The sequence below is a fragment of the Gallinula chloropus genome (genome assembly GCF_964237585.1).
Source record: "Gallinula chloropus genome assembly, chromosome: 3".
Taxonomy (NCBI): Eukaryota; Metazoa; Chordata; class Aves; order Gruiformes; family Rallidae; genus Gallinula; species Gallinula chloropus.
The window spans coordinates 106,228,187-106,254,891 of record NC_140087.1 but is presented as its reverse complement, the minus strand read 5'-3'; the positions used below and the strand labels follow the sequence as shown (position 1 = coordinate 106,254,891).

The 26,705-nt window shown below is 40.6% G+C and overlaps 1 protein-coding gene across 1 annotated transcript in view; it reads left to right on the top strand.

Moving 5' to 3' along the window:
• Nucleotides 1-26,705, top strand: part of KIDINS220 (kinase D interacting substrate 220) — an 80,738-nt gene that overhangs the window by 35,411 nt on the left and 18,622 nt on the right. Inside the window, exons 22-24 of the mRNA XM_084262507.1 lie at nucleotides 3,132-3,294; nucleotides 18,531-18,709; nucleotides 24,296-24,522. Of these exons, the coding sequence (XP_084118633.1) occupies nucleotides 3,132-3,294; nucleotides 18,531-18,709; nucleotides 24,296-24,522 (569 nt within the window). The remainder of the gene's footprint in view (nucleotides 1-3,131; nucleotides 3,295-18,530; nucleotides 18,710-24,295; nucleotides 24,523-26,705) is intronic.

The following is a 26,705-nucleotide window of genomic DNA, read 5'->3' as shown; positions in this document are numbered from 1 at the left end:
TGGAATAACAAAAGAGAATATTGGTTTTCCCCAGGCTCTGAAGCTTTTACATAAGCATTTGCTACGGTACAGTGTGAGGCTTCTGGGCAACTTGGACCTTTACTCAGAATTGGCTTGACCTTTAACCAGGAAAAAAAAATACTCTGGCAAAAGCTTGAGCTTAATTTCAGTATCCCTAACTCATTTTTGCATTGGTGTGAAAGCAAATACCAGCTTCTAGTGTTTGTGATGAGGATGTGAACCCCTGTAGAAAGCAGCCATTAATCACCAGATGCTAGTAGAACACTTCTTTACTATGAGAGGTGACTGAGCTCTAGCATAGATTGCCCAGGGAGACTCTGGGTTCTCCATCCTTCGAGATACTTAGAAAGTGTTGAGGCATGATCTTGGCAACTGGCTCTGGGTGGCCCTGTTTGAGCAGGGGGGTTGGCTCAGATGACCTCCAGAGGTCTCAACCATTCTGTCAAACAAATAACACTAACAGTTTCTAGAACTAACTGAAATATGTAAGGAATTCAGATATGTAGAATGTATTGTCATTAATATTTAAATTAATTTGGTACTATTTAGCATGCATATTTATTGTATTAAGTTCATTAGATAATAAGATGGGATGCAGACAGGAAGGTTAATTCAGGGGAAGTTGGCACTAGTAAGCAAGGTTCTTGGCTCATAAAATAATGATTGAAAGACAGTAAAGTGTTGTTCTTCCTATGGCTGAGTTTAGGAAAGGACAAATAGTGCTTTTAAAATTTGAAATAGCTAGTTGAAAAACCATTTTATTTACTAAATGGAGATTTCTGCTTTTGTTTTGGTTTTTTTTTTAATATGTATATAATCTAGTTTTGCATGCAATTGTATGACCCATTAGGTATCATTGGTGTCTTTAAGAAGCAGTGGTACACCTTTGACCTCTTCCCCAGTGAACTGATTCTTACACTTAAAGGAGGGTCTTGGAAGATGATATTAGTCCTGTTCTCTATAGTTCCTGTGCTGTAGAACTCTTCCCCTGAATAAAATGGATTGGTTGGTTTTATTATGGAGTCAGAGTGCTTTGGGCTGGAAGAGACCTCAAAGACCATCCAGTTCTCACCCCCTGTCATAGGCAGGGACACTCTCCACCAGCCTGGGGTGCCCAAAGCCCCATCCAGCCTAGCCTTGGGCACTGCCAGGGAGGGGGCAGCCACAGCTTCTCTGGGCAGCCTGTGCCAGGGCCTCACCTCCCTCAGAATGAGTAATTTCTTCCTAACGTTTAATTGAAATCTACCCTACTTCATCTTAAACCTATCACCCCTTGTTCTATCGCTACATTTCCTGATAACAGCCCCTCTCCAGCTTTCCTCTTAGCCCCTTCAGGTACTGGAAGGCCGCAGTCTTCGTAGCAGAGGTGCTTCAGCCTTCTGATTGTCTTTGTGACCCACCTCTGGATTCGCTCCTTCTTATGTTGGGGACAGCTGGATGCAGTTCTGCAGTTGGGGTCTCACCAGAGCAGAGAGGCAGAATCACCTTCCTTGACTTGCTGGTCACACTCTCAGTCCGTTCCCTACCCAGCCTGTAGTTGTGCTTGGGCTTGCCCTGACCCATGTGCTGGACCTTGGGTTTGAGTTCCCTGTTGTGTGATTGTAGCCATATTGTCTATGATGGGTGCAGTTCAGAAATCAGCCTGTCCATTGATTGTACAGCACATAGCTGGAGCTAAGAAACCTGCTGCAACCATCCCATGCCTCAGGATGTTTGCTTTAACAATAGGTGCACAGAGTAATAATACAGACCAAAACCAAACTGATACCCTGCTGATCCATTTGGTTATGGAACTCCGCTACAGCTGTATCAATGTTGCATCCACTGCCCAACTTCACATTGCATTTAGGGGTACTTCTCAGCACGCCACAAATAGGTGGAGCTGGTTCAGGTCTGGTACAGGGCTGAGGTGATGATCTCCTTAGGAAGTGTGATACAAGGCTACAGCTGGATGTCTTCAAGCTGAGGTTCAGCTCTGTTGAACCAGCCTGAGTAATAAAAAAAAAAAAAGTTGGCTGTCTGTATAGTTCCATTGCTAGTGCGTGCATGGTTTGGATAGTCCTAAATTTGCCTTTGCTCAGGTAATGAAAAGTTAAATGTAAATGCAGTTCTAAATTAAGTAAATTAACTTGTGGCTTATTTTCTACTCAGTTACCTTAATGCTACTTCAATTAATAGACAAGGGTTAATACGCCTTTTTCCCATTTTCCCCTTGCTTTTTTCCTTCCTTAGTGATCATACATGACAGCACAGCTACAGTTCTGACCTAATCTTTTAAATAAATGTTTAGTCTTTTAGCATTGTCATTACAATTTGTAGCATGAAATGTCTGCTTTTGGCCAATTATAGTGCAGATGTGAAAGTACAAAGAAAGTGGCAATCTGTTAGTTGTAAAAACAAACAAACAAAAAACTGTGCAAGAGAGTGCTTTCAGTGGACTGTAACCCGTGGTTGTATATGAGGATTTCATGAGCAGAGAGTTCAGGATGGAAATTGTATGTAGTTACCAGTATTAATAATGCAATTCTAGAAAAGTTGCTAAACTTGAAATGCATAACCTGTAGCACTAACTTTTATTTCTCTTTTTAAAAATTAACTTTGTGAGTCATACCTTGCCCTATTCACTTAAACCAGTGTCTTACAGCGTTGTAATTTATTGGCCATTGACGACAGCATTCGTGCTCTTTACTTCAGACCATGCTTCATACGTCACTGCTCGGAAAATACTTCACAGTCTTCCCATGATTTTTGTGTTTAGATTGAGAAATTAATGCTGTGTGAAATCCCCTGTTGAGTTTTTTGAAAGTAACTTAAGATTCACATGGGACAGGATGATAGTAATTAGTGTTTATCCTGGAGCTGAAGGTGGCGGATTTGAAGGGTCTCACATTCTGATCAGTATTTGTAAGGTTTTTTATTAAGGTGGCAAATTATATTTCTAGACGCAACTTGAGGTGATTTTGAACTTACTGAGCTAAGAATACAATACCAGAAGGTTCACAGATCAGGTTGAAGAACTTAAACAGCTGTTACTTTGGGGGGGGCGGGGGGAACCTTGTGAAAGGTGGAGGGAAAAAATTCTGTTTCTTTCCTCTTCTCTGTTATATTAGGTCGTTTATTGAGAGCTAATCAGATCACATTCAATTGGGATAGACTGGCTAGTTGGATCAATCTCACAGAGCAGTGGCCATATAGAACATCGTGGCTCATACTACATCTTGAAGAGACTGAAGGCGTTCCAGATCAGCTGACTTTAAAAACCATATATGAGAGGTAAGTGTTACTCTGGTAATGGTGTACACTTTCAATGATTAAAGTAGTGATTGTTATTAAATGAATAAGAATAACGTGTCTTTCAAACAGCTAGCAAACTGTAATCTAAAAGTCCCATCAATCTTACTCTTTTCTGTTAACTTCTGGAAATTTTTAAATTACTTTCATGGCATTGACAGAATGCTTTGGGTTCGAAGGGACCTCACGGATCATCTAGTTCCCACACCCTGCCATGTGCAGGGACCAGGTTGCCCAAAGCCCCATCCAGCGTGGCCCTGAACACTGCCAGGGAGGGGGCAGCCACAGCTTCTCTGGGCAGCCTGTGCCAGGGCCTCACCACACTCATTGTAAAGAATTTCTTCCTAACGTCTACCCTAAACCTACCCTCTTTCAGCTTGAAGCCATTACCCCTTGTCCTATCACTACACTCACTGGTGAACAGTCCCTTTCCCGCTTTCCTATAGAATCCCTTTAAGTGTTGGTAGGCTGTAGTTAGGTCTCCCCAAAGACTTGACTTCTCCAGGCTAAACCAAGCCCAACTCTCAGCCTGTCTTCATAGTAGAGGTGCTCCAGCCCCCCAGTCATCTCTGTGGCCTGAGGTGCAGTACCGCAGATGGGGTCTCACAAGGCCAGAGTTGGGGGCCAGAATCACCGCCCTTGACCTGCTGGCCACACTGTCTCTGATGCAGCCCAGGACATGGTTGGCCTTCTTAGCTGCTAGCACACGCTGCACAGGTCTATGAACTCTTCTCTGGTATTATCTAATGCTCTAAAAATTCTGTTTTATCCAAAATAATCCTTTCTGTGTCTTTTTTTTATTCTTCTTATCTACAACAGTTTGAGGTCACTTGGCTTATAGATCTGTTTCTGTACCAGTTCAAAGTAGAGTTATTTACTTTAGTTCCTCTTTTAAAACTTCAGGTTTTGAGTTTATACAACAGCTTTCCCATTTGGAGTCTCGTGACTAGAACCAGACTTTGATATTTTTATAGTTTCTTACCCTGTACTGAGTTTGTGTTATTTCTTCCCTGCCTTTTATTCTGCAAGGATGATGTATTCATTTTTTTAATATTTTGGTACTTTAGAACAGGAGCAAGTATATATTTCTCCAAGTAGTTGAATCTTTGTGTCAAACTACTTTTTATTGTGACACTGCCAATTCTTCATTGGTTTTGCTGCATTTCTGAACTCTGAACTGTACCAAGAGAGGGGTTCTGCTTGGACTTCTCCCTTGGATGAAAGGAATCTTGTAGGTTCTGTGTTGTGTAGGAGTTGCATGCTGGATCACATTCCCAGTAAAGAGAGTGGTCTGATATTTTAGTTAACTGTCCAACTTCTGAAATACATGCTACAAAGTTTGTGAATCCCTAGGGTTCCCTTGCAGTGAGAGCTCTCTGTTCATTACCTTCCTCTTAGCTGCTGACTGTGTGGCCCTGTGTTAACACAACAGGTTGATCTGCTACAGGTACCTTCAGCTGAAGAGTTACAGTAGATGCACTGTGTGTGCCCTGAGGGTATGACCAGTGTTGTTAAAACCTATGTTGTTCCACTGCCGCATCTTTGGAGGCAGATTATGACCAACTCTTCACTGTGAGTACAGTGGATGCTGTGGAAGTGGGATGGAGCGCAGGTGGTACCTCTGTGTGTGGTGATGCTGTGCCGGCAGGTGGCACTAGCAGAACGTCTGACTGTCCAGTGTAGCTCTGACGCCTTCTAATCCCTTGTTTGTCTTGGCATGTTCTGCATTCGAATTTAACATTAGTGACTTTTTTCACTAGATACTTCTGGTTTTCAGGCTTTCAAAGAATAAGTAATACTTTCACAGCATACAAAATCGAGTAGCCAAGTATTAAGACATGAAAGAATAATAATAGTCTGCAGGTAATTTTTATCTATGTATGTGCTGATCATTTATATGATCATATACTGATTTACCTCCATTAGGCTCCTGTCCTGTAATGTCCATAATTTAATTTTGAAAACTGTATGGACAGGTTATTCAGTAAAGGGGGAGGGCTGTTATCTGTCACATCTCAGTGCTATCTGCTGTAGTTGAAAAGAATGCAGTAGGAAACCTAAGGCAGCTCAAAGCTGCTCTGAGCTATTTCTTGGAGTTTGTATGGTGCTGGATTCATCACCTGTATCATACCTCTCACTTGGACAGTGTTGGTGCTTCTCTTGGCAGGTGCTGTACTGCTTACGGTTCTGTAGGCTGGTACTGGTATGTGCTCAATGTTCAGAGCTATATCTGAAGCTAGTGGGAGCTCTGCTTTCAGTAGGTGGAGTACTCTGAAAAAACCTCTATATCTCACTGTGGTTATTAAATAAGTATGCCTTTATCTCTGTGCTTTGATTTGGGATTTAAAAAACCTGATACATTCTTACTGTGGTGGATTGTTGAGGAAAGTAAATTTGCAGGTGCTTTTCTCTAGATACTGTGATGAATATGGAAAACTATATTGATAAGTATGAAAACATTTCTGTCACAAGTAGTGTTTTACTGATCATACTATGCAGGCATGAGAAAACCTATTGAATTGGTAACATTTTCCTAGGGTCTTAAAAAAACCCACCAAAATAAGGCTTTGATCTCTGGCACAGGCACACCTCTGAACAGTCTTTATGGACTGGAGTCAGACTTCTCTCTTTGTGACAGGTACAGGTGCTATGTTGTACTTTTCTGATAGAGGGGAACTAGCCCACGCTTTGTAATCGTGTCACATTCTGAAAATAAAAAAGTGCTGAGCCTGCATTGTTGACTTTGGGTCTAGATTCTGGAGAAAAATGTCTTTACTCTTTTTAGCTGACTTGATGCTTCTATCCTCTCAATTCCAGCCTTTCTCTTTGCTGGTCCGGATCTTTGCTTGGTTTAGCTTTCCAATTGGAATACTTATTAGTACCAGTATTGACTCCTTTGAGTTTGTGTTGCCTTTTCTAGTCCTCTTTCATCATCAGGATTTTCATATAGTCTCCTTGCCAACTTAAGCACCTAATTCTAATTTCTTGTCTGTTGTGTTCTCCTTCCCCTTTTGTGCTTAGGTTGTTCTGTGGTCGAGACTGTTGTTGTCATTAACCGCCTCTCCACCCTGTTCTACAATATTTTTTTTTGCCAGATTATGTATAATTGTGACATACAGTTAATATTCCCTTAGACTTATCTTACATATTCCCCATGTTGCTGTAAAGGGTCTCCCTAACGTCAGTTTTGTGTAGTGCCAAAAGGGTTTGCAGAAGTTGCAAAAAGCAAATTTTTAAAGCCCTGAAATGGACTTTCTATAAATTAATTTGTAAGAGAATTAAGTTGTCAGATTTAAGCAAGTTTCCATTAAATGTTTGCAATTGATACTTCTCAGACTTGTAAATAAGCCATCTACAGGAATGACACCAGAATAAAAGTTAGTGCCAGATCTAAATACATGATCTATTGTGAAGAGTCACTGTGGCTTTTGTAGAAAGAAATATACATTTCAAGAAACTGAATTCTCAACAGAGTAAATGAACGTGTGAAGGCAATGTAATATTTGGAAATGTAAGAAATTTTAAGCAATATCTTGACCCGAGAACATTTAAATATATTGAAATTTAAGGTAGTAACAGTCAAGATTGCCTCAGGAAAACAAAGGAGAGAAGTGAAAGATCATAGAGTCATTTTGGTTGGAAAAGAACTTTTAAGATCACCAGGTCCAACTGTTAACCTAATGCTGCCAATTCCAACACTAGACAGGAGTGTCCCATGAGAAACTTGCAGGTAAGGTTTCCAAAGATAATACTTGCACTGTCTGACATACCTGTAAATGGTCTGGCAGAGGGGGAAGGTGCAATGTGAGAATATAACCAGTTCAGCTGTTTCACAGAGGGTTGTGAAAGTAGCTGTGAGTAAACTGCAGATCAGAGTCATTGCGGATGTAAGTATAATAACACATTGGGGAAAATAGACTCATCTTTAATCCTGCTAATGTAGTAATGGGTTGTAAATCTGCATTGAGAAAAAAAATTCGCAAATCATTGCTGATTTCTCTGAAAAAGTACCTTCAGCAACAGTCAGAAAATGAAACGTTGTCTTGAGGAGTTATTAGCAAAGCAGAGGAAAGGATTGCATTCATTATACAAATCCGTGATATATCTGAATTCTAAATGCTGTGAGATTCTAGTCATCGAATCTCAAAAAGGTTGTGCCAAAGTAGAAAAGATACTAAAGAGAATGAGGAGAGACCTAGTCAGTCTCACATCAGATTTTGCTGTGAGTATCACCATTTCCTGATTTCCCACCCAGTTAGGAATCCCACTTTCACTTGAAGAGTCTCTTTTTTGGATTCTGAAGTCTTTCTCAGTCTAAGACATGATTCATTTATTTCTTTTCCCTCAAGGCCTTAGGTTTTCATTTCAGTTTGAGGCTCTGAGTTTTAGTCATCTTACTTTGTTTGATGGTATTTTCTATTGCTTAAGGCTGTAGGTGGTAGTGATTTTCTATTACCACCTTGTTGATTAAAAATCATGCTATTAAAGCCGATTGTATGGGAGGGAATGTCTTCTCAGTCCCTCTCCTTATGAAGTTTACTTGCTAAATGAGATGATCTACTGAACACATTTCATCTGTTTATGTATTCCTTATCACAGCAGAAACCCAAGTCTGCTGTATGTTGTTGGAAGATGTTCCTAGAAGTCATTAAAGTAGTTTTGTAACCTTTTTGCCTGTAGGCCTTTGTCCTTCTGAAATGTGAAGGTGTTAAAGAGAGTTTCTACATCTTAGAGCTAGTTCTTTTTTGGATATGGCAGATTTGCCAGTCTGTCATTTTTTTTAAAGCTGTTAGTAGCTGGGCTGTCTGCACTGATTAATCACAGAACAGTTTGTGTTGGAAGGGACTTCAAAGCCCATCTAGTTCTCACCCCCAGCCACGGGTAGAGACACCCTCCACTAGCCCAGGTTGTCCAAAGCCCCATTCAGCCTGACCTTGAGCACCGTCAGCTTCTCTGGGTAACCGCTAAAGTCTCTTCCATGTGTTCAGGTTTATACAGTTGAAAGTGACACTTCAGGGATGTATATGCCTCTTGAGTTCAAGAATGCAATTCAGAAAATTACTCACTAAACTTGTAAACACTTGAAAAGCTATAGGTGTCTAAATTTTTACCCGCAGGCATCTACAGATGCAGACTGTATAACCAGATGCAGAAACCTTCTGGTCCTGGTGAACACAATACGATCACAGAATCACAGAATCATAGGGGCTGGAAGGGACCTCCAGAGATCATCGGGTCCAACCCCCCTGCCAAAGCAGGTTCCCTAGGACAGGTCACACGTCTGGACAGGTCTTGAATATCTCCAGAGAAGGAGACTCCACAACCCCCCTGGGCAGCCTGTCCCAGGGCTCTGTCACCCTCACTGAAAAAGTTCTTCTGCGTATGTTGACATTATAGTAAAATTCCACTTATCCCTTCAGAAGAAAATGTTAGGGAGCATGCTGCAGGTTACCAGAACAATTCAGTGACCGATCTGCTTGAGGGCTCCTTGGGAGAGAATAAAAGTCAATATAAAATTGTATAGTCCATGAGAATTTCATCACGGTCATGTCTGAACACCATCATGGTATAATATTTAACCAGGAATCACATAGATCCTTAGCAAGTATTTTCTTCTCTGTCATGTGGTTAGGATCTAGATTCCATCAGTCTGAATGTAATTCTAGCCATTACCTGGTGAAACTGAAAAATGTAAGAATAGTGTATCTAGGGAGATAGTACTAAGAGAGTCCATGACTCACTGACTTGGTGCTTAGAGATACTTGCAGGGGAGAGGATAGTCCTTGTACCCACAACTGATTTTTTACATTTTGCTTAATAATGTAGAATTTAGGTAATCACACAATTTTCTGTTACAAGCACTTCCTACTTGTGTGGTTTTGATATTGTCATGCTTGATGTCATGAAGGACAGTCGTACATGTCATTCTTTGCCCAGTCTTTGCTCAAACTGGGGTATTAAGATGGAGCTTATCAATTCTTTGTAAGGATATCTGCAAATAGTTGCTGGTCCCTGAATATCTGTGATGTGACTATTCTTATAAATTCATTCAAAATATTAGAATGTGAGAGTTTGGCTCGGGGTAGAAGAAGCTCTCATGAACCATCTGTTCAGGTTCTTCACCCTTACTTGATTCCTTTGAAAACATGCTTTTTGGGAAGCTGAAGGAAACTATGGAAATCAAGAGTCTTAAATCTTTAATTTTAAAAGAAAAGATATATAACTTCCAGGATGAGAAAATGGTTGTGCTTTCCTCAGAGTTGTAAGTAACCATTATTTAAAAGTTGGCAACATATAATTCACCCGTCACTTGGGCTTAATATAACCTCTGCAATAAAGTATTTGTGCCCATACGTATGCATGCCTACCTATGATGAATGTCACACTGGATGGCAAAGCCATGTGCCAAGGCAGGACACACCAAATTTAGAAGAATAACGTAATAGGTTTTTTTATTCGAGATCCTTTCCTGTGTGGGGAATTAAAGAATCTTAGCTAGCTGTAGCTCACTATTTAAAAATGCTCTTGCAACTCTTACACTATTGTAAGGATAATTTGTAAAAGATATCTGCTCTGCCTGATTTATAAATAATAGAATGTGTTCATGTTTCTTCATTTATAGATGTTAGCTTTCCAGTTTGAGCACTGATTTTGGTGGTTTGGGGGGTTTTTTGTTTGCTTGTTTGCTTTTTTCAAACTCCCCCCCCCCCCCCCCCCCCAGTCTTTACAGAAAGTTTTCCTTTTTTGGAGTCAACAACAGAAATAGTTCTCTCTAGTAATGGTACCCAGAGAAATACTTAAATTCAGGTTACTAAACAACTCATACTCTTTCTCTTTTTTTCCTTTTTTTCATCAGATTATTCTGGTAAAAACTAATTTAGTTATAAGTGGACGAGCAGTTGATGAGTGTAGGTTTGGAGTTCTGGAGCGTGGTTTCATTGGTGCTGTGTTTTACTGATAAGTTCAGCTCTTTTGTGTGATACGCCCATGTGAATCGAATTAGGAAATCACTTGGGCAGGTTAAAACATTCCTCTGTTTTGCATACAGTTGAATATTTCTACTTCATTGTTTACTCCTTCGATTTAAGAAAGTGTATTTACAGCATACTAAAAATACCACCAAGATATAAATGATATGATATTATTTTATTAAAGAAATTGATTTTATAAAGAATCAGAAAATATAATTCTGTAGCAGTAGTAGTAAAATTTATTTTTCCCCCATATAAAGGCTCATTTAATTTTATAGCAATTTGATGACACATCTGCTTGCTTTATTCAGCTGAAAAGAAAATGTTGGTTCTTGGTGTTTTGTAAAATTGCTTTGTTAAATTATTTTCGAAATCGTTCAACTTTTAACAAATGACATTTGATACTAACATTGGAAAGCAATTTCAGCTAATTAAGTAGATCCTTCTATAAACCATTGGAACATTAAGATGACAAACTGTTCATTCAGGATTATTTTAATTGGTACAATTATTGCAATTTTGTTGCAATTATGTGTTGAGCTAAAAGCTTTTGTCTAAATCATTTGAGGGTTTTTTGTTAATATACATAAGTAAGAAGAAAAGAAGTAAAATACAAACTGAAGACGAGCATTATCTGTCTACTTTTTCATTACAGTGCTTTAGACAAGTATCTATTAAATTATTCTTTTAAAAAAGTATGTTATGTGTTTTCAACAAATCTCTAGCAATGTTAAAATTGAGCAATATCATTTGAAGTGTAACTTTTCTGGAAGGTTATTATGTTAATTCCAGTTTTGACACTGTTTAAATACCTTTTAATAAAAAGGGTGAAATTAACTTTGGAGGGATTTGCAAGTTGTGTAAAATCTATTGATGTATTAATTTAAGAAGTGTAGCTCTTTAGTGATTACAGAAATTAAAAAATGAAAAAACTATGGAAGGTGCCACATTCATCACTCCGGTTTTAATGTTTCCTGCAATCATCTTTTGCCCAGGCCAGGTTTAAATAAATCGCTTCCTCTAAGTTGACAATTTTAAGATTCTTGTAGACCTCACAGCAAGGCATTGCTTCTAAATGTTTAACCTGCTTTTTCTTCTTCAGTTGCCTTTTATTGCCTTCTACTTAAAACACAGGGCACATAAAGTTATGTTCCTTACTGTGCTAATAAGGTGGTCTCAATGTTAAAAGGCAACATCACAGTCGAGGACTAGATGGTTGTTGCTCAAACTGCCTACTAAATAGACCTACATGAGGCAAGGCATAAAAGAGAAGTAAAGAGAGCACAAGAGGACATGGCAAGTAAGAAGGAACCTGAGATTAAAAGGTAATAGGGAGACAAAAAGGATCAGAGCAAAAGTTAATCAGAATAAGACAGAGGAATACTTTTAGCTTTTTTCTCTCTAGAAATACAGAGTAATAACTCATATTTCTAAAATACTTTCCAAATAATTGTAAATGCTTACAGTATGGTTAATGTGTGTTACAATGGCATCTCTCAGAAATGTTCCTGCATGTATTTCGAATTCCTCCAAGCACCCCTGGCTGATAGTAGTTTAAGGTAGAACACAGAAGCCTTAGTTTTGGTGACACTATAAACAGTTTCTGGAAAGAAAAACATGTATTTTTAACACATGTAAGTCAATTCATGAGACTTTCTGCACTTCTGGGGAAACCAATAAAGTTAGGAAATAAAATTGGGCATGATGGCTTTTTGTCTGCTGAACGTTTTTTGTCGAAAGTAGAATATTTGTTCAGAAGTTGAGAACACAGGAAAATATTGTGAGGTAAGATGATAAGCTGGAAATGCCATCTCAGCTATGCATAGGTAGTAGTCTGTATCCTGGCTCTTACCAGCAATAAATTTGGTGTCCTCTATTTCTCACAGAAAAAGAGGTGATAAAATACTTGCTTGATATTCAGAATAAACTTGTGTCTCCTGTTGCTGTAAAAGCCTGTCACTGAGCTATAGCATGGGATATCAAGTTCTTGGCAAGGTGATGCTCTAGGATTCCTTGCAACAACTTGCTTATATGCCCATGCAATAAATTTGCCTCTTTAGATCAACTGTCATAATAAGAAGCTGCTTTAGAAGGGTAAGATCAGGGAATCTGGATGTCTTTGGACCTGGTTGATTTGAATTTTGGTTCTTGACCTATTAATGTAATAGAGCATTTGTACCTTTTTGCCATTCATTTCTGGGGACTGTTTGCAGCAGATTGACGGGTCAGACTTTGTCTTGCTCTGAGAAGTGGAATTCACGCTTCTGAGTGAAGTGTTTGCCATAGACTTTTGAATGAGGAGTGTCCTTTTGCCTGGTCCTGAGGTTCAATGTATGTAGTCCCAGAAGAGAATCTTGTGCCAGACACTAGGATGAACTGCAGCTGTTTCTAGTGCAAGAAGACCTGCAAATACTTGCTGAATTTCTGAAGTACTACTGGTGGAGGTATAGAGTAAAAGAATCCGGGTATAAAGCCTTAAAGTAGCTTTGTAACTGACATCCAGCAATGAAAATACCAAAACCAGATTAATACAGTATTCCACTTGTGTCAGTGACCTTGTTGGACTTGTCAGGTAGACATAATTACTTTTTTGTTTACAAAGCAGCTTTGAGCAGTCTTAAGATTCTTCTGTGCTGCTCTCTTTTGTTGCTTTTCCTCAACTTTTCCCGAGTAATAAATATATTGGGGGGTTTTAATTCTTTTGCTTTCTGTAATTCAAATAACACTGCAGGGCTGTGAATGCATCCACGCATTTGTAACTGTATTAACAGTTTTCATTATAAAGAATGCTAGTGTAGGGTGTATTCTTGAAAATTATATTTCAAAAAAATGGACCTTTTTAGTATGGCTCAATGACAGTGCGTGATACTGGGTGTGGGAGATTAATAAATACTCTTTTCAGGATCTTTTTTTTTTTTTTCTTTCTGAAATGATCAAAAGCAGGAATGCTTAAAAGAGATGATTTATCTGCTGTCACTGGAATTGGATAGAGTTGGTTTTGCAAAGCAGGCTTTTCTGAATACCTACAGTAATCGGAGGTTTTTTTAAATAGCTATTGCATCTGTTCAGTGAAGTTTCTGTACTGCTTAATATGCACTGAGGGGTTTATAATTTTTGTCTAGATAGATATATCAAACTATAGGTTTGGGGTTTTTTTCCCTTTGGTCTTTATTAAGATAAAACATGGATTCCATTGTATTTTAGTATCGAGTGTATGATGGCTTTGTATTCCTGCCTTTATACATGTATGTATATGAGCAAATGCTCTTTTGCAATGTCCAAATAACCTGTTGGAAATTTCAGTTTGCAGCACTGATTTTGATTGGTTGATAATACTGCAAATCTTTGGGAGTGTTTCGCATGAGAGCTTTTAATACAAAAAGAATGCACCCTTAGGCATGGTGATACGCTGTCATTACACTGCCCAGACATGAGAAGAATAGGATAAATATCTTCAGACAGTTATATTATTAGTATTTGATTATTAGGTATTAGAGATCAGATGTCTAATTAGCAGACTGTTAAGCATCAGATTTTCATATTGCATTCCAAAGTGGCCCAGATTTTCCAGTTTTCTGTTTCTCTGTATCAGACCTTTAGGGGAAAAAAAAATGGCTTTGTGTCATTTTTAATGAGAAGTTCCTTAATTATTTCAAGGAACATTTTTGTCTTAAACTGTATTGTGAGAAAAAAGTCAAAGGCACGTGATTGATAAAAGATGACATGCATTCTGTTAGCTCTATTTGTTATTCAATAACAGTTAATTAGGTCTGTTGCTTTTTATGAAGTGCAAAAGTTAAACGATTCATGTCCACATAGTTGCTTCTGTGAAACAGAAGGGGGAAAAAAATACTTAGGTGTGCAAAGAGTAATTTCTAGAATTTTTTTGTCTTCACCTTCAGGGAGAGAGATATCGAAAGAGCAAGGAGAATGGCCCTTGGGCTGTGAGGACTTGTGAAGAAGTCAGCCTTCCACCTCTTTGGGAGGAGCAGGGTAAGCTGCTCCATGAGAGAAGGCAAGCTGCGAGCTGGAGAGCACAGTGAGGCAGGCAGGGCATTGGCCTCATGAGGAAGGGGTTCAGACCCACCATAGCCAGACAGGAAGAACAGAGCAGGTTCAGGGACAGCAAACAGCCCAGTGGTCTGTAGGTATGAGGTTTTAGGTCAAGCTGTGAAGTCAGGTCAGTGGCTCAATCAAGGTTATGATTGGTGAGGTATATATAGATGTCGCTCAGGTAAGGACCAAGGGCAAAGGCCTGAGGACAAAGGCAGTTTGTGGATCAAGCAAGAGGCCTCCAGCAAGGCTTCTCACAGATGTTACCACAGCAATCTGATCCCAGGTTACTCAACCATGCAGGATCGGAGCTGGCCTTGAGCACAGGCAGCAAAACCCCTGAGTGGGGGACGAGGTGGCAGAGCCCGTTGGTGTACTCCAGGGCCTGACATAACCAACTGGAGAGGGAACATGGGCACAGTACGGCCTCCAGTGTGGATGCTGTTTTACCACCGCCTGGTTGGGTGCTGAAGCGCTGCATCCTGTGGTGACCATCTCCTTCAGTGGATAGTGAGTAGGAGGGCTCTGTCATCTTTCTTAAAGCTCTGCTGCCAACATTCAGCACTGGACCCACTGCTGGACCATGATAGTTATGTTCCAAGACAGTCATGCAAGTGCAAAGTGAAAATAAAGTAGCAAAAAACTGGAGCAAATTCACGATCTCTTGTGTAAAAGATGAGATGATGTACCTGTAGATGCTGGCAGTAAATTATTTTGATTTGAAGCAAAACCCAGAAATAATACATCATTATTTGAGTATGACTTAACCCACACTAAAAGCAGTTTTTAATTTTAGCTATGCATAGAAAAATGACACGTGCAGAATAGTGGAATGAATTTTTAAGTTCTTTTCTGTCAATGTAATGCTCTGTATTGGGTCTGTTCTTTTTAAATTCAAATAGTTTCTTGTGGAAACAGACACTCTGTAACACTGACAGTTTTTGATGTTTCTGATTTAAAGAATAATTCTTCTGCCTCAGGAAAATCTAGCCCCCAAATGAGAATAGGGTGTTCACAGTGCTCTATTTTTAGATCTGTGTGCTTATACTTTAGAAAAAGTAGCTCCCAAAGTGCTTTACATGCTAACCTTTTATTTTTTATCAGAGAAGTACAGGCACATGCGATTTTTGTGGCTTTTTGCCAAAAGATTATCATTTACATAAATATTTCTTTCAAAGGCGTAGTTTAAGACATTGAGCTCAGGAGGTTGGAATAGAGACTTCAATCTGCACACCAGCAGTGGGCTATTGGCTTCTGAACAGTAGCTTTGTTCATCGTATTCAGAACAGTGTTCGCATTCAGACTTAAGTAGAGCTGGCATTAAAATTCAGCTAATTTGTTTCATGTGACTCATCAGCTGTGTGTTTTATTTAAATCTATGTCACATTCTCTTGGCTTTTTATTCTTTAGATTTAAGTGTTGAAGTAGGCCACTCTTTAACTCTTCGGTCCCTGACTTAAGTCATTTAATTTTCTTTTTTTGCCAGTGTTGAACTCTTCTCTGGGATGCTCACAGTAACTGAAGTGTGCATTAGTAGTTCTAGGCTGTTTACATTTCTGATGTTTGGGTAAATACATCGACATTTAGAGTCAGTTCAGTTGTTTTATATAAGGCAAAACAGAACAACTTAAGGAAGTAGTGAAGTATTGGTGGAAAAGATACACTTCTCAGATTCTGGTGATTATACAGGCTTTACCTTGATACTGCCAGTGTTTGTTCGTTCTTTTGACCATTCACTCCTTGAGGTGAGGGCCCTTTTTAGTTCCTGGTGTATTTCTTTAAACGTTGTTGGAGAATGAACTGCTTCCATTTCCTGAAACAGTAACTTGTTTCTGCAGGTCAGGTTTCTCTCTTTACAGAAGCACCACTTTTTATTCTCTTAAGGCGGGAACCTGTGAAGCCTTATGTGCATTGAACTTCCCTAAAGTTGGTGATCCCACTTCCATCCCAAGGACTGCTCATAACGATTTACAGGATCAGAACCTTTGCCAGAAATAGGCCACGCTTGCTTTTATACCTTACATTTTTTCACATTTTCCTATGTTGTAGAAGCAACATCTTACTGCAAATAATGTTATTGGTAGATACTACTTAAGGCAGCATGGTATGGCAGTATCCTCCATCTGTTAGGTACATGGTCCATTCAGATGTTTTTGGTAAAATTTATAGGGATTTGTTGATTCTACTTCTAGTATAGGGTAAGATTAGAAGATTAACGCAGTTAAAATAAATTTTAAGTGTGAAAGAGTTGGAGTTACTTCAAGCATCTGTCATTGATCCTCAATTCTTCTACTTATATTAAATGCTAAATATTCTGTGTAAGTGGGCCACTGTTGTCTCTGGAATAATTGCATGGCACATAAAATGCCACTTTTTATGGAAGATCTAGTTAAAGGTGTCCCCACTTGCTGCAGGGAGATTGGACTAGATGACCTTTAAAGGTCCCTTCCAACATAACGCGTTCTGTGATGTAAAAGTAAAGGAAAACCATTGCTTTCAGAAGGCTAACAAATGATAAAGTAAGGTGAAATCATTCAGCTAATAATAGACTTTGCTCTGTTTATTAGTAGAATTCAATTACAGATGGATTTTTTTTTTTATGTTCTCTGTTCCCATAGACAAATGAATACATCTTTATAATGTATGAGATTCTTAGTTGCACTTGGATAGGTTACTGAACGTGCTCCTTCCTCCCTTTCCATCCCTGCATCAGTGCCCGCCTTTCCGCCATGACAGCACTGCCAGTTGCCTTAACTGCTTTAATTGTCCAGTGCTCAGAGGAGACACTTTGACTTTCTTTGTGCTGTGTTACCTTCATTTTTTGGCAAGTTACAGCAGTCGACAGAGCTGCCAAGGTGTCTTTGCAAAGTTGCTTTTTCATGGAACTGCGATCATAATGTGTCTTTGGGAAGAGCCATTGACCGCTGAGGTCCACCATTCATTATATATTTATATAAAGTTTGTTTTTCTCACAACTTTTTTCTATTTTTACTTTAAATACAGCACAGTTACTTCCCTGGTATCTGCATAGAGTGTTGTCACAGTTACTTTATAGTCATTACTATAACCATGTCAACCATTCTCAGTGCATTCTGTTACTGTTTCCATTTTTATTATCCTGGGTGTGAGAAACATTTTCATTTTAATAATCTTTCATTTAGATTATAATTTATCATTTAGTATCAGATGAGATACTAGTCATGTTACTGTGAGATAAGATGTCAAATAAAATAGATCCATCAGACCCATCGTGTCAGTCTCCATGACTTACTTGCATTTGGTAGGAGCTTTTATTCAGCTAACATTTAGCACAAGACTAACATTTAATCATTCTCCTAGTTCCTTCCTAAAACTCATCTTCATACTAGTGCTTACACAAAAAAACTCCACCATTGCTTGAAAATAGTCATAATGCATCAACAGTCCCTTATATTAATGGCCTGAAGCTGCACCAGGGCAGGTTTAGATTAGACATTAGGAAAAAATTCTTCACCAAAAGGGTTATTGAGCATTGGAACAGGCTGCCCAGGGAGATGATTGAGTCACTGACCCTGGATGTATTTAAAAGATGGGTAGATGAGGTGCTCATGGATATGGTTTAGCAGAGGACAGGTATGGTTGGACTCAATGATCTCAAAGGTCTTTTCCAACCTAGTGATTCTGTGATCATGTCTTACGGTTCTGTTGTTGTTCTCCTCTGTGGCTTCTTGTCTTAGAAGGTGAATTACTTGAAAGCAGTGAGTTGTATTTCCACTTTTTACTATGAAATCATGCACAGTTGGGTTTTAGCGTTGTCTAAGATGCTTGAGTATTCCTGTTAAAATAAATGGTAGTTTTAAAGTGAGATTTTTAACTATGGAATTTCTGATTGGGGTATTGGAAGTTGAATCAATGTTTGAGGTTAATGTTGACAAATGTTAACTTCCCCTTTGAATTTGATGTTACTGATCCATAGATTCCTGATCTGCTTCTCTGGAGCATACAATTAATCAGATTACTTAGCAGTTTGAGATTTTTTGCATATTAGAGAATGTTAATTTGTTCTTTCTGCAGCCAGTGCAGCTCTTTTCATTTTCTGGAGAACAGGGGAAATAGATGCAAGAGTACTAGAATTTCACTCTAGATTATCAATATGGGAATCTAAGTTGCACTCTAATAAATATGGTTTATGATTTACTTAATATTTTCCCTCAGAATTTCAAAGAATATTCCTACAACTAAAGATGTTGAACCTCTGCTTGAAATTGATGGAGATATACGGAACTTTGAAGTATTTTTGTCTTCGCGGACACCTGTTCTTGTTGCACGTGATGTAAGAACCTTTTTGCCATGTACTGTAAACTTAGATCCCAAGCTACGAGAAATCATTGCAGGTGAGTGTGCTTTCAAATAAATGGACAATGACAATCGTATCACTTCTGTTCATTTTAGGTAGAGCCACTTTGCATCTGACCAGAATCCTGATTTGTTCATCAAATCAGACCTTCAGGTTGTCTGGTTTTGACTTCAATAAGAGCCCATTTAGTTTCACTTAGTAGTTTTGGTGGAAAGGCCATATCATACTAGACTAAAGCACCTCTTCTAGAGGGAGGGAATACACTGTTCTTGGTTGACTGCTTTAGCAGATGGAGAAAACCTGTACACACAAAGATATTTCAGTAGTAGAGATTCAAGTTGACTTCCAGATCGTTAACAACTTTCCATAGCACCAGTAAAATCCTGTAGAACTGAAGGCAGTGAAACAAAGTGGAATGTCTCCGTTTGATGGACGCTTCACCTGTGCAGTTGGTACCCATGAGTTACTTTTCGGTCTGCTGTATATGATATTTAAATTCACCCTAGGGTGCAGTCTTTGTTGTGAGATACTAAAGCTTTGAGGGTCCCAGCAGCCATTGCTCTTAGCGTAGTCTTTTAACAGTCCATTGTATCATTTGATTTTCCCAGTGGTAGATGATGTGCACACCCACTCAATGCCATTGCTCCTTGGCCCAGGTGTCTGTGAGGGTGTTTTGGAAATGAGCCCCACTGTCTGACTCACTTCTTTCTAGGGTGTCACAGGACTTGCTTTCCAAGGCCCAGGATAGTATTGGGAGTGGTGTCATGGGGTCACCTGTGTGTTAGTGCTCATGGTCAAATCCACCCCTTGATCATGAGCCTGTCTATATGTTGCATCCTTTTGTTGATGGCTTAAGGTGTCGTGGGCCTAATGAGGTATAAGTAATTCACCCTTATGTTGCCAGTCCAAATGCACCTGAGCCACGTCACTCTTATCAGCTTGATTCACCTGCCAGTTATTCTGATGTTCCTCAGTGACTTGACTCTTGGGTACGTGGGCATCCACATGTTGCACTTTCACAGTTGGGTTCTCTAGCTGGGTGGCAGTACCTTGCTGCAAGTCAGCAGCCCAGATGGGTTTGCCTCTGCACTGCCAGTTGCTGACTTGATTTGCCTTGTCCTACAGCAACTTCTGCAACTTTATTGTGTAGGACATCTAGTGGGGCCTCTTCAGCACACACATCTCCACCTCTGGTGACATTCTGAAGCCTTTGTCTTCTCACCAGTCCATGGTCACTACCAGAATTCCTGGGCAACTGAGGTTTCCTACTTAAGCCCACTGAGTGATCAATGCAACCCACTTACTCCATATAGCTTTAGTTGCATGATGTGTAAAGGGACCCTCCCTTTGAATATTGAGCCCAGCACCAGCAGTTGAAGTGCCAGGAGCAGCTGGACTTCAGTACCAGTTATTTGGGAAGCACTTCAAAACCCCTTCATATGGTGCCAACATCTTTTCCAGTTGGAGTATACCAGGTCTCGGATCCTCTGTACCCTGTTAGACTGTAATTTGGAATATGCATCCTCCAAAACCCCACTATGCCTAGGAAGGCTTGTTTCCTTTTTGCTAGCTGGTGGCAGCATAGCTGTTACTTTGTTGATATCATCCATGGAGATCTGATGATGCCCATATTGCTATTTTATTCCTAAGAATTGGGTCTTTGATGCAAGTCCCTCGACCTTACTAGTTTTCAGTAGGATTTGAACAATTTTCTTACCTTTCTGCTGCTGTGTTGCCCCATGCAATGATGATGTCACACCCATTGTGTTCTGGAGATTTGCCCTGTTCCAGCAGACGGTGGGACTGTGTTTCTACAGTCCCATTAGTGATACCAGTTGTGGCAATCCACTTAGCTGCCTTTGACTGTGGGTCGTACTGAAGTTCCAGCATGTCTGGCATGGCAGCGCTCATCGGCAGTATGACTTCATTCAGGCCAGGGAGCAACCACCACAGCTGTGATAGTCTACTGTCCATCTCCACTCTCATTAGTTTTTCACACTGGCCATATGGGACTGCTAAAGGGTGAGTGGTTCTGCTGATCACTCCTTGATTTGATGAATCAGCTTCTGGATGGGAATCAGGGAGTCTTGGTAGAAGTTGCTGAGTTACTGCTGCCAGTGCATTGTTGTGGTAGCAACTGGCAGCTGTTATTCTTCTACTCTGAGCAACCCCACAACAGAAAGGTCCTCCAAGACAAGGTAGGCAGCTGTTTAATCTCCTCTGACTCCAAGGCAGCCCTGCTAAGAGCCCACCAGTACCCTTTTGGGCCCTTGAAATGCCTTCTGAGGTAATCTGTGCCAAGGATGCAGAGACCCTCTGGGCCAGTCGAATAGGGTGCTTTTGCCACTTGTTCCCAGTTAGACTGACTTCAGCCCCCAGTACAGTTTGCTGTTGGGATCCCCCTGTCACTCCAGAAATACAGATGGGTTCTGCCCCTTCGTGGCACAGCACTATGGTGTGCTGCGCATCAGTGTCTGCTAGAGCCTTGTGCTCCTGAGGGTCTGACGTCCAGGCCATTGGATCCACACAGTCCAGTAAACCTGGTTTAGCGTTGTGGGTTTGTGTGGCAAGGTTGTGTTGGTGGGAGTTTCTGCAGGGGTGGTTTCTGCAAGAAGCTGCTAGAAGCTTCCCCTGGGTCCAACAGAGTAAATACCAGCCAGGTCAAGGATTGACCTGCTGCTGACCAAGGCTGAGTCAATCAGTGATAGTGGTAGCACCTCTGTGATAACGTATTTAAGAAAGCAAAAAACACAAACAGCTGCTCTTTGCTGCTAGAGATGGGAGTGAGAAGATGTAAGAAACTTTGCAGACACCAAGGTCAGTGAAGAAGGAGGGGGAGGAGGCGCCACAGGTGCCAGAGAAAAGATTCCCTTGCAGCCCGTGGAGAAGACCATGGTGGAGTGGGTTGTCCCCCTGCAGCCCGTGGAAGATGACAGGGAGCAGAGATCCTGTGGAGAGGCACTACTCTGGAGCAGGTAGAGACATGTGGAAGACACTGTGACTCAAGTGGTAGCAAGCTCCTGGCAGGGCCTGCATCCTGTAGGAAAGAGGGGCCCACCATGGAGCAGGTTTTCTGGGGGGACTTGTGTCTCTGGGGAGGTTCAGGCTGGAGCAGTCTGGTCCTGAAGGACTGAACCCCATAGAAGAAACCCATGCTGGTGCAGTTGGTGGAGAGCTGAAGCCCCATGGGAAAGGATTCACACTGGAGAAGTTCGTGGCGGACTCTCCCCCATGGATGGGACCCCACGGTGCAGCAGGGGAAGGGTGTGAGGAATTCTCACCACCACCCCCCACGCCATCCCTTGCTAAGAAGGAAAACAGCTTGTAATGAACTGACCGAAACCACCATCCCCATCTCTGCCTGTGACACCTGGCAGGCACCAAGGGAGAGAAATTATGAATAAAGTTGAGCCCGGGAAGAAGGGAGGGATGTGGGGAGGTGTTTTAAGATCTGGTTGTACTTATTATCCTACTCTGTTTTCATAGGGTACTTTTGGGGGAGGGGTGTGTGTAATAAATTAGATCTGTGTTTTTATTTTTTCAGTCTGTTCTACCCATGATGCTGATTGTGGAATGATCTCTCTCTGTTCTTATCTTGACTCCTAAACCTCTCTATATATTTTCACCCCTGTCTAGTTGAAAAGGGGAGCAGCTTTGTTCGGCATCTGGCTTCCAGCTAGAATTAATCCTCCACATTTAGTAACCAAATTACTCATATACAACCAATTACAAATATTCTGTCACTTTATCAGGGTCCTGTAGTGTTCAGGAGTGAAACTCCAAACCATTGGGGGTTAAAAGTTCTCTAGATACCTGGCTATGCTCTCCCACATGCCATGTCACAAATGACTGTCCAGCCTCAGCGAAGGGTTCTGGCTGCTGTTCTTAAACCAACTTTTTGTAACCCTAAACAAGACCTGGAAAGCATTCAAGGGACGTAGCAGTAGGAGCACGCTGGCTTGAACAGCCAGAGGATATTCAAGTCTCAAAAGCTGCTGTAACCAGCCAGAAGGGAAAAGGGGAGGTGAAAGAGCAGGAAAAGTGTCTTCTACTGTGTTCCCCATAGGTTGGGTGCAGTTATTAGTAAGTTCTGAGAGAAGTTATCTGAGGTATGGGCATGACTAAGAGAGCCAAGGGCATCCTGGGGTGCAGCAGGAGCAGTGTGGCCAGCAGGTCAAAGGAGGTGATCCTCCCCCTCTACTCTGCCCTGGTCAGGCCCCACTTGGAGTATTGTGTCCAATTCTGGGCTCCCTGGTATAAAAAAGACAGGGATCTCCTGGAGAGAGTCCGGAGAAGGGCTACAAAGATGATTAAGGGCCTGGAGCATCTCCCCTATGGGGAAAGGCTGAGTGAGCTGGGACTGTTCAGCGTAGAGAAAAGAAGACTAAGGGGGGACCTTATTAATGTTTATAAATATCTTAAGCATGGAATGCAGGGGGAAGATGGCCAGCCCCTTTTCAGTGGTCTGTGGAGACAGGACAAGGGGCAATGGCTGCAAGTTGGAGCACAGGAAGTTCCGCACCAACATGCGGAAGAACTTTTTCACAGTGAGGGTGACAGAGCCTGGGACAGGCTGCCCAGGGGGGTTGTGGAGTCTCCATCTCTGGAGACATTCAAGACCCGTCTGGATGCCTATCTGAGTGATATGTCCTAGAGAGCTGCTTTGGCAGGGGGGTTGGACCCGATGATCTCTGGAGGTCCCTTCCAACCCCTATGATTCTATGACTAGTGCTGCATGCAAATACCAGCTTAACCTCCTGACCAGTGATGTGCTCATTATCATGTTATTACGTGCTGCAGCAAAATGAGAACCCTGCCTCCCAGAGGTGGCAAACAGCACTGCAGGGAATACGTACAGCAAGTCTGGGTTTACATGCTGCAGCCGTGAGAACCTGCAAAATGCCACTGTGACCATTTAATATAAACACCCCTGTAACTATTTAATAAATGCTTTGAACAGCTTTGTTTTAACACGTCCTGTTCAGATTTGTCCTTATCTCAACCCTTCAGGCTCCATGTTAGGCACGAAAAAGGATTGTTGTGGGTTAGCCCAGCCACTGGCTGAGAACCACACGGCCGTTTGCTCACATCCCCCAGCTCTGCAGTGAGGTGGGGTGGAGAATAGGAAGGAAAAGATAAAACTCGTAGGCTGGGATAAGGACAGTTTTACTGTGACAGCAAAGGAAAAGGAAAACAACAGTGCTAATAAAAGACTATACAAAGCAGGTAATACACAATGCAGTTTGCTTGTCACCCAAAACCTGATGCCCAGCCTGTCCCTGAGCAGGGATTCCTCTTCCCCCTTTATAGATAAGCATGACATGATATGGTGTGGAATATCCCTTTGGCTGGTTTGGGTCAGCTGTCCTGACTGTGTCCCCTCCCAGCTTCTTGTGAAAAGTAACTCTGTCCCAGCTGAAAACCAGGACACTCTCCTAAAATCTTGTATGTGATCCTCAAGAGAAATCAACTGGATGCAGCTGACAGTGACCTTTGACATTCAACTTGATGACTTCTGATTGGCATTAAATACACAAAGATGTACTGTAATGAATTGGAAAATCTATAAAAACTTTCTTGGGTATTTCAAGCAAAATATCTTTTTATTTTTTTACTTTTTCAGACGTTCGTGCTGCAAGAGATCAAATGAACATTGGAGGACTTCCTTATCCCACGTTGCCTTTACATGAGGCACCTGCTAGAGCAACATCTCTGTTCAGTCAGCCTTCATCAGCTTGCTCTTCTACAACCTCTTTCAATGGACCTTTCAACAGTGGAGTTCTATCACCACAACCTCACAGCAGTTACTATAGTGGTATGACAGGACCTCAGCATCCATTTTACAATCGGGTAAATAATCGAGAACCATTTAACATTCTTCTGATTTAAACAAATAGCGTTGCAGATGGCATAGATAAAATGTTAAAAGACCTATGCAAGTTTTATTTATGAATGGAGAAAAAGTCCAGAAGTTGGTAATGTTCAGTCACTGTAGTCTGAGGGAGAAATGTGGTAAATTGCATCAGAATTTGCTCAATTGTAGGATATTGCAGGTTTTTTTATTCTCGCGGGGTAAACTGTGCTCAGTCGTTCATGTGCTTGCTCAGAGACATTGGAAGGGATCCTGGCTTTTTCCTGGTGACTTTGGCTAAAGCATATAGAAACTCAAGTGAGGAGTTGCATTACAAGAACGTGTCTGTCTTTCCTTTTGTCTCTTTTTAAAGTTATTCTGGGATCTTTTCCCTAAACCAGTGTTGCACTAGTTTAAAGGAATTAACATAAATTGCATAAACCACACATTTTTTAGCTACTTGTGGGCCTCAGAAAACAGTCTTGGATATGGCTCACTTGAAAAGTGAATGAAGTACTTCAAGGTTGGATGGAGTCCAAACTTTCTATTTTTGTGGGATGTATTCAGCACTTTTAAACCTTTTTAAACTTTTTTTTTTCCTGTAGTACGATCAAGAAAAAAAAAGTAGGAAGTTAATACAAGTCATAGTTTACTATGTACTCAACTTTAACTAGATTTGACCATAGATAAATATTTCATCTAATAATCGTTATCTGTTCTAATACTATTCTTATGCACCTGCATACACTGTTTTGTTGAAAAGAACTTAAAACATCCCATACTTTGAAGTAGTTCCACACTGATAAATGCTTGTCACATGAATCTTACTGACACTAGCTCAGCTTTGTTAAAGTAGGTGTTTAATTGGAAGCCCTGTTTTTGTGTCTGTGTTACTGTACATGACAAGGTTTAAAGTATGGGGGATACACAGTTGAAACTCGTATGGGTTTTTGTCTCTTATAAGCGTTACAGAAGCAATTATTGATGAGTCATAAACGGTTCTTATAATCAGTTTATTTGCTTATTTGTCTGAAGTGCATACACAGGCTTACAGGCACAGTTACTGTAGACTAAATACTTCTAGGTTGGCCTTTTTCTCTGGAATTTTGTACTTCCCTTCCAAGATATATTTGGTTTTAGTGTTTCACGCTGTCATATGTTGACAAAGAGCTATATTCATTACTTTGGGGTCATAAAGGTACTGTCCTGAATACCACATACAGAGATAAGTGATAAGAACCTTCTAATAGTAGAAAATTTAGATGGAGAGGCTGATTCCATAAGCATTTCCAGCCATATTTCACTTTTCAGGTCTTTGTAAGAATGGCATTTAAAAAAGGAATAGCAACTGAAGAATAGGCTCTCCTGGTAGAAGTTTCTGAGAGAGATCTTGGGCACTGACACAACATCATGAGTAAAAATGCTTTTCTGAAAATGCCCAAATGTTATGTGAAAACGCCCGAAGTTCTGGAGATAGATGCCTTAATGTGACTAGTAAATGGTTCCTGTCCTCATGTCTTTAAGCATTGATTTGTGCTTAAGAAAAAAAGTCATTGAGCTGCTGGGAGAAATGTTCATTTTTTAGAAATTTTTTTTTATGTGTTTACTTTGTTTTTTAAATGCTTCAAGGTCCATAACACAGTCTATTATTTTTTTGTTTAAAACCCCATTTTTCCTTCTGTATAATTGTAAAGGAAAAATTATAGTTTCATTTAGCAGTTCTTCAACTTGGTGCTTTGGCTCTTGGTGTAGGACTGTGCTTGGATGTGAACATTTTACTCCTGCCTGAGGAGGGCCTGCCTGCAAGTTGGATTGAAGTTCAGCTTCAAAAAGTCACTTCTCTGTCATGGATCACTGTAGAGGTCGTGTTTCTGTTGGGGAATCTCAGAGCAGTAGACAAGGCTAATTGGGATTTCCTAGGCGGGAACTGGAAGTGATGTTTTATGAAGACTTCTTTTGTGAATCAGAAGTAAATTCTTTGATATATTGACAAAATAATAAGCACTATGCCCTTTATAGGCTGTCTGTAAATACAGACAACAGCTCAACAGTGGTTTACGCCCAATCTGTGTTCATACTGATCTCTTGTTTTCACGGTATCTGTATTATCGTACTTCAAATGAAGATTGAGTCTGCAGAGTTCAAGCCTATAATGGAGAATTAATCCCACGGTTGGGAAGCA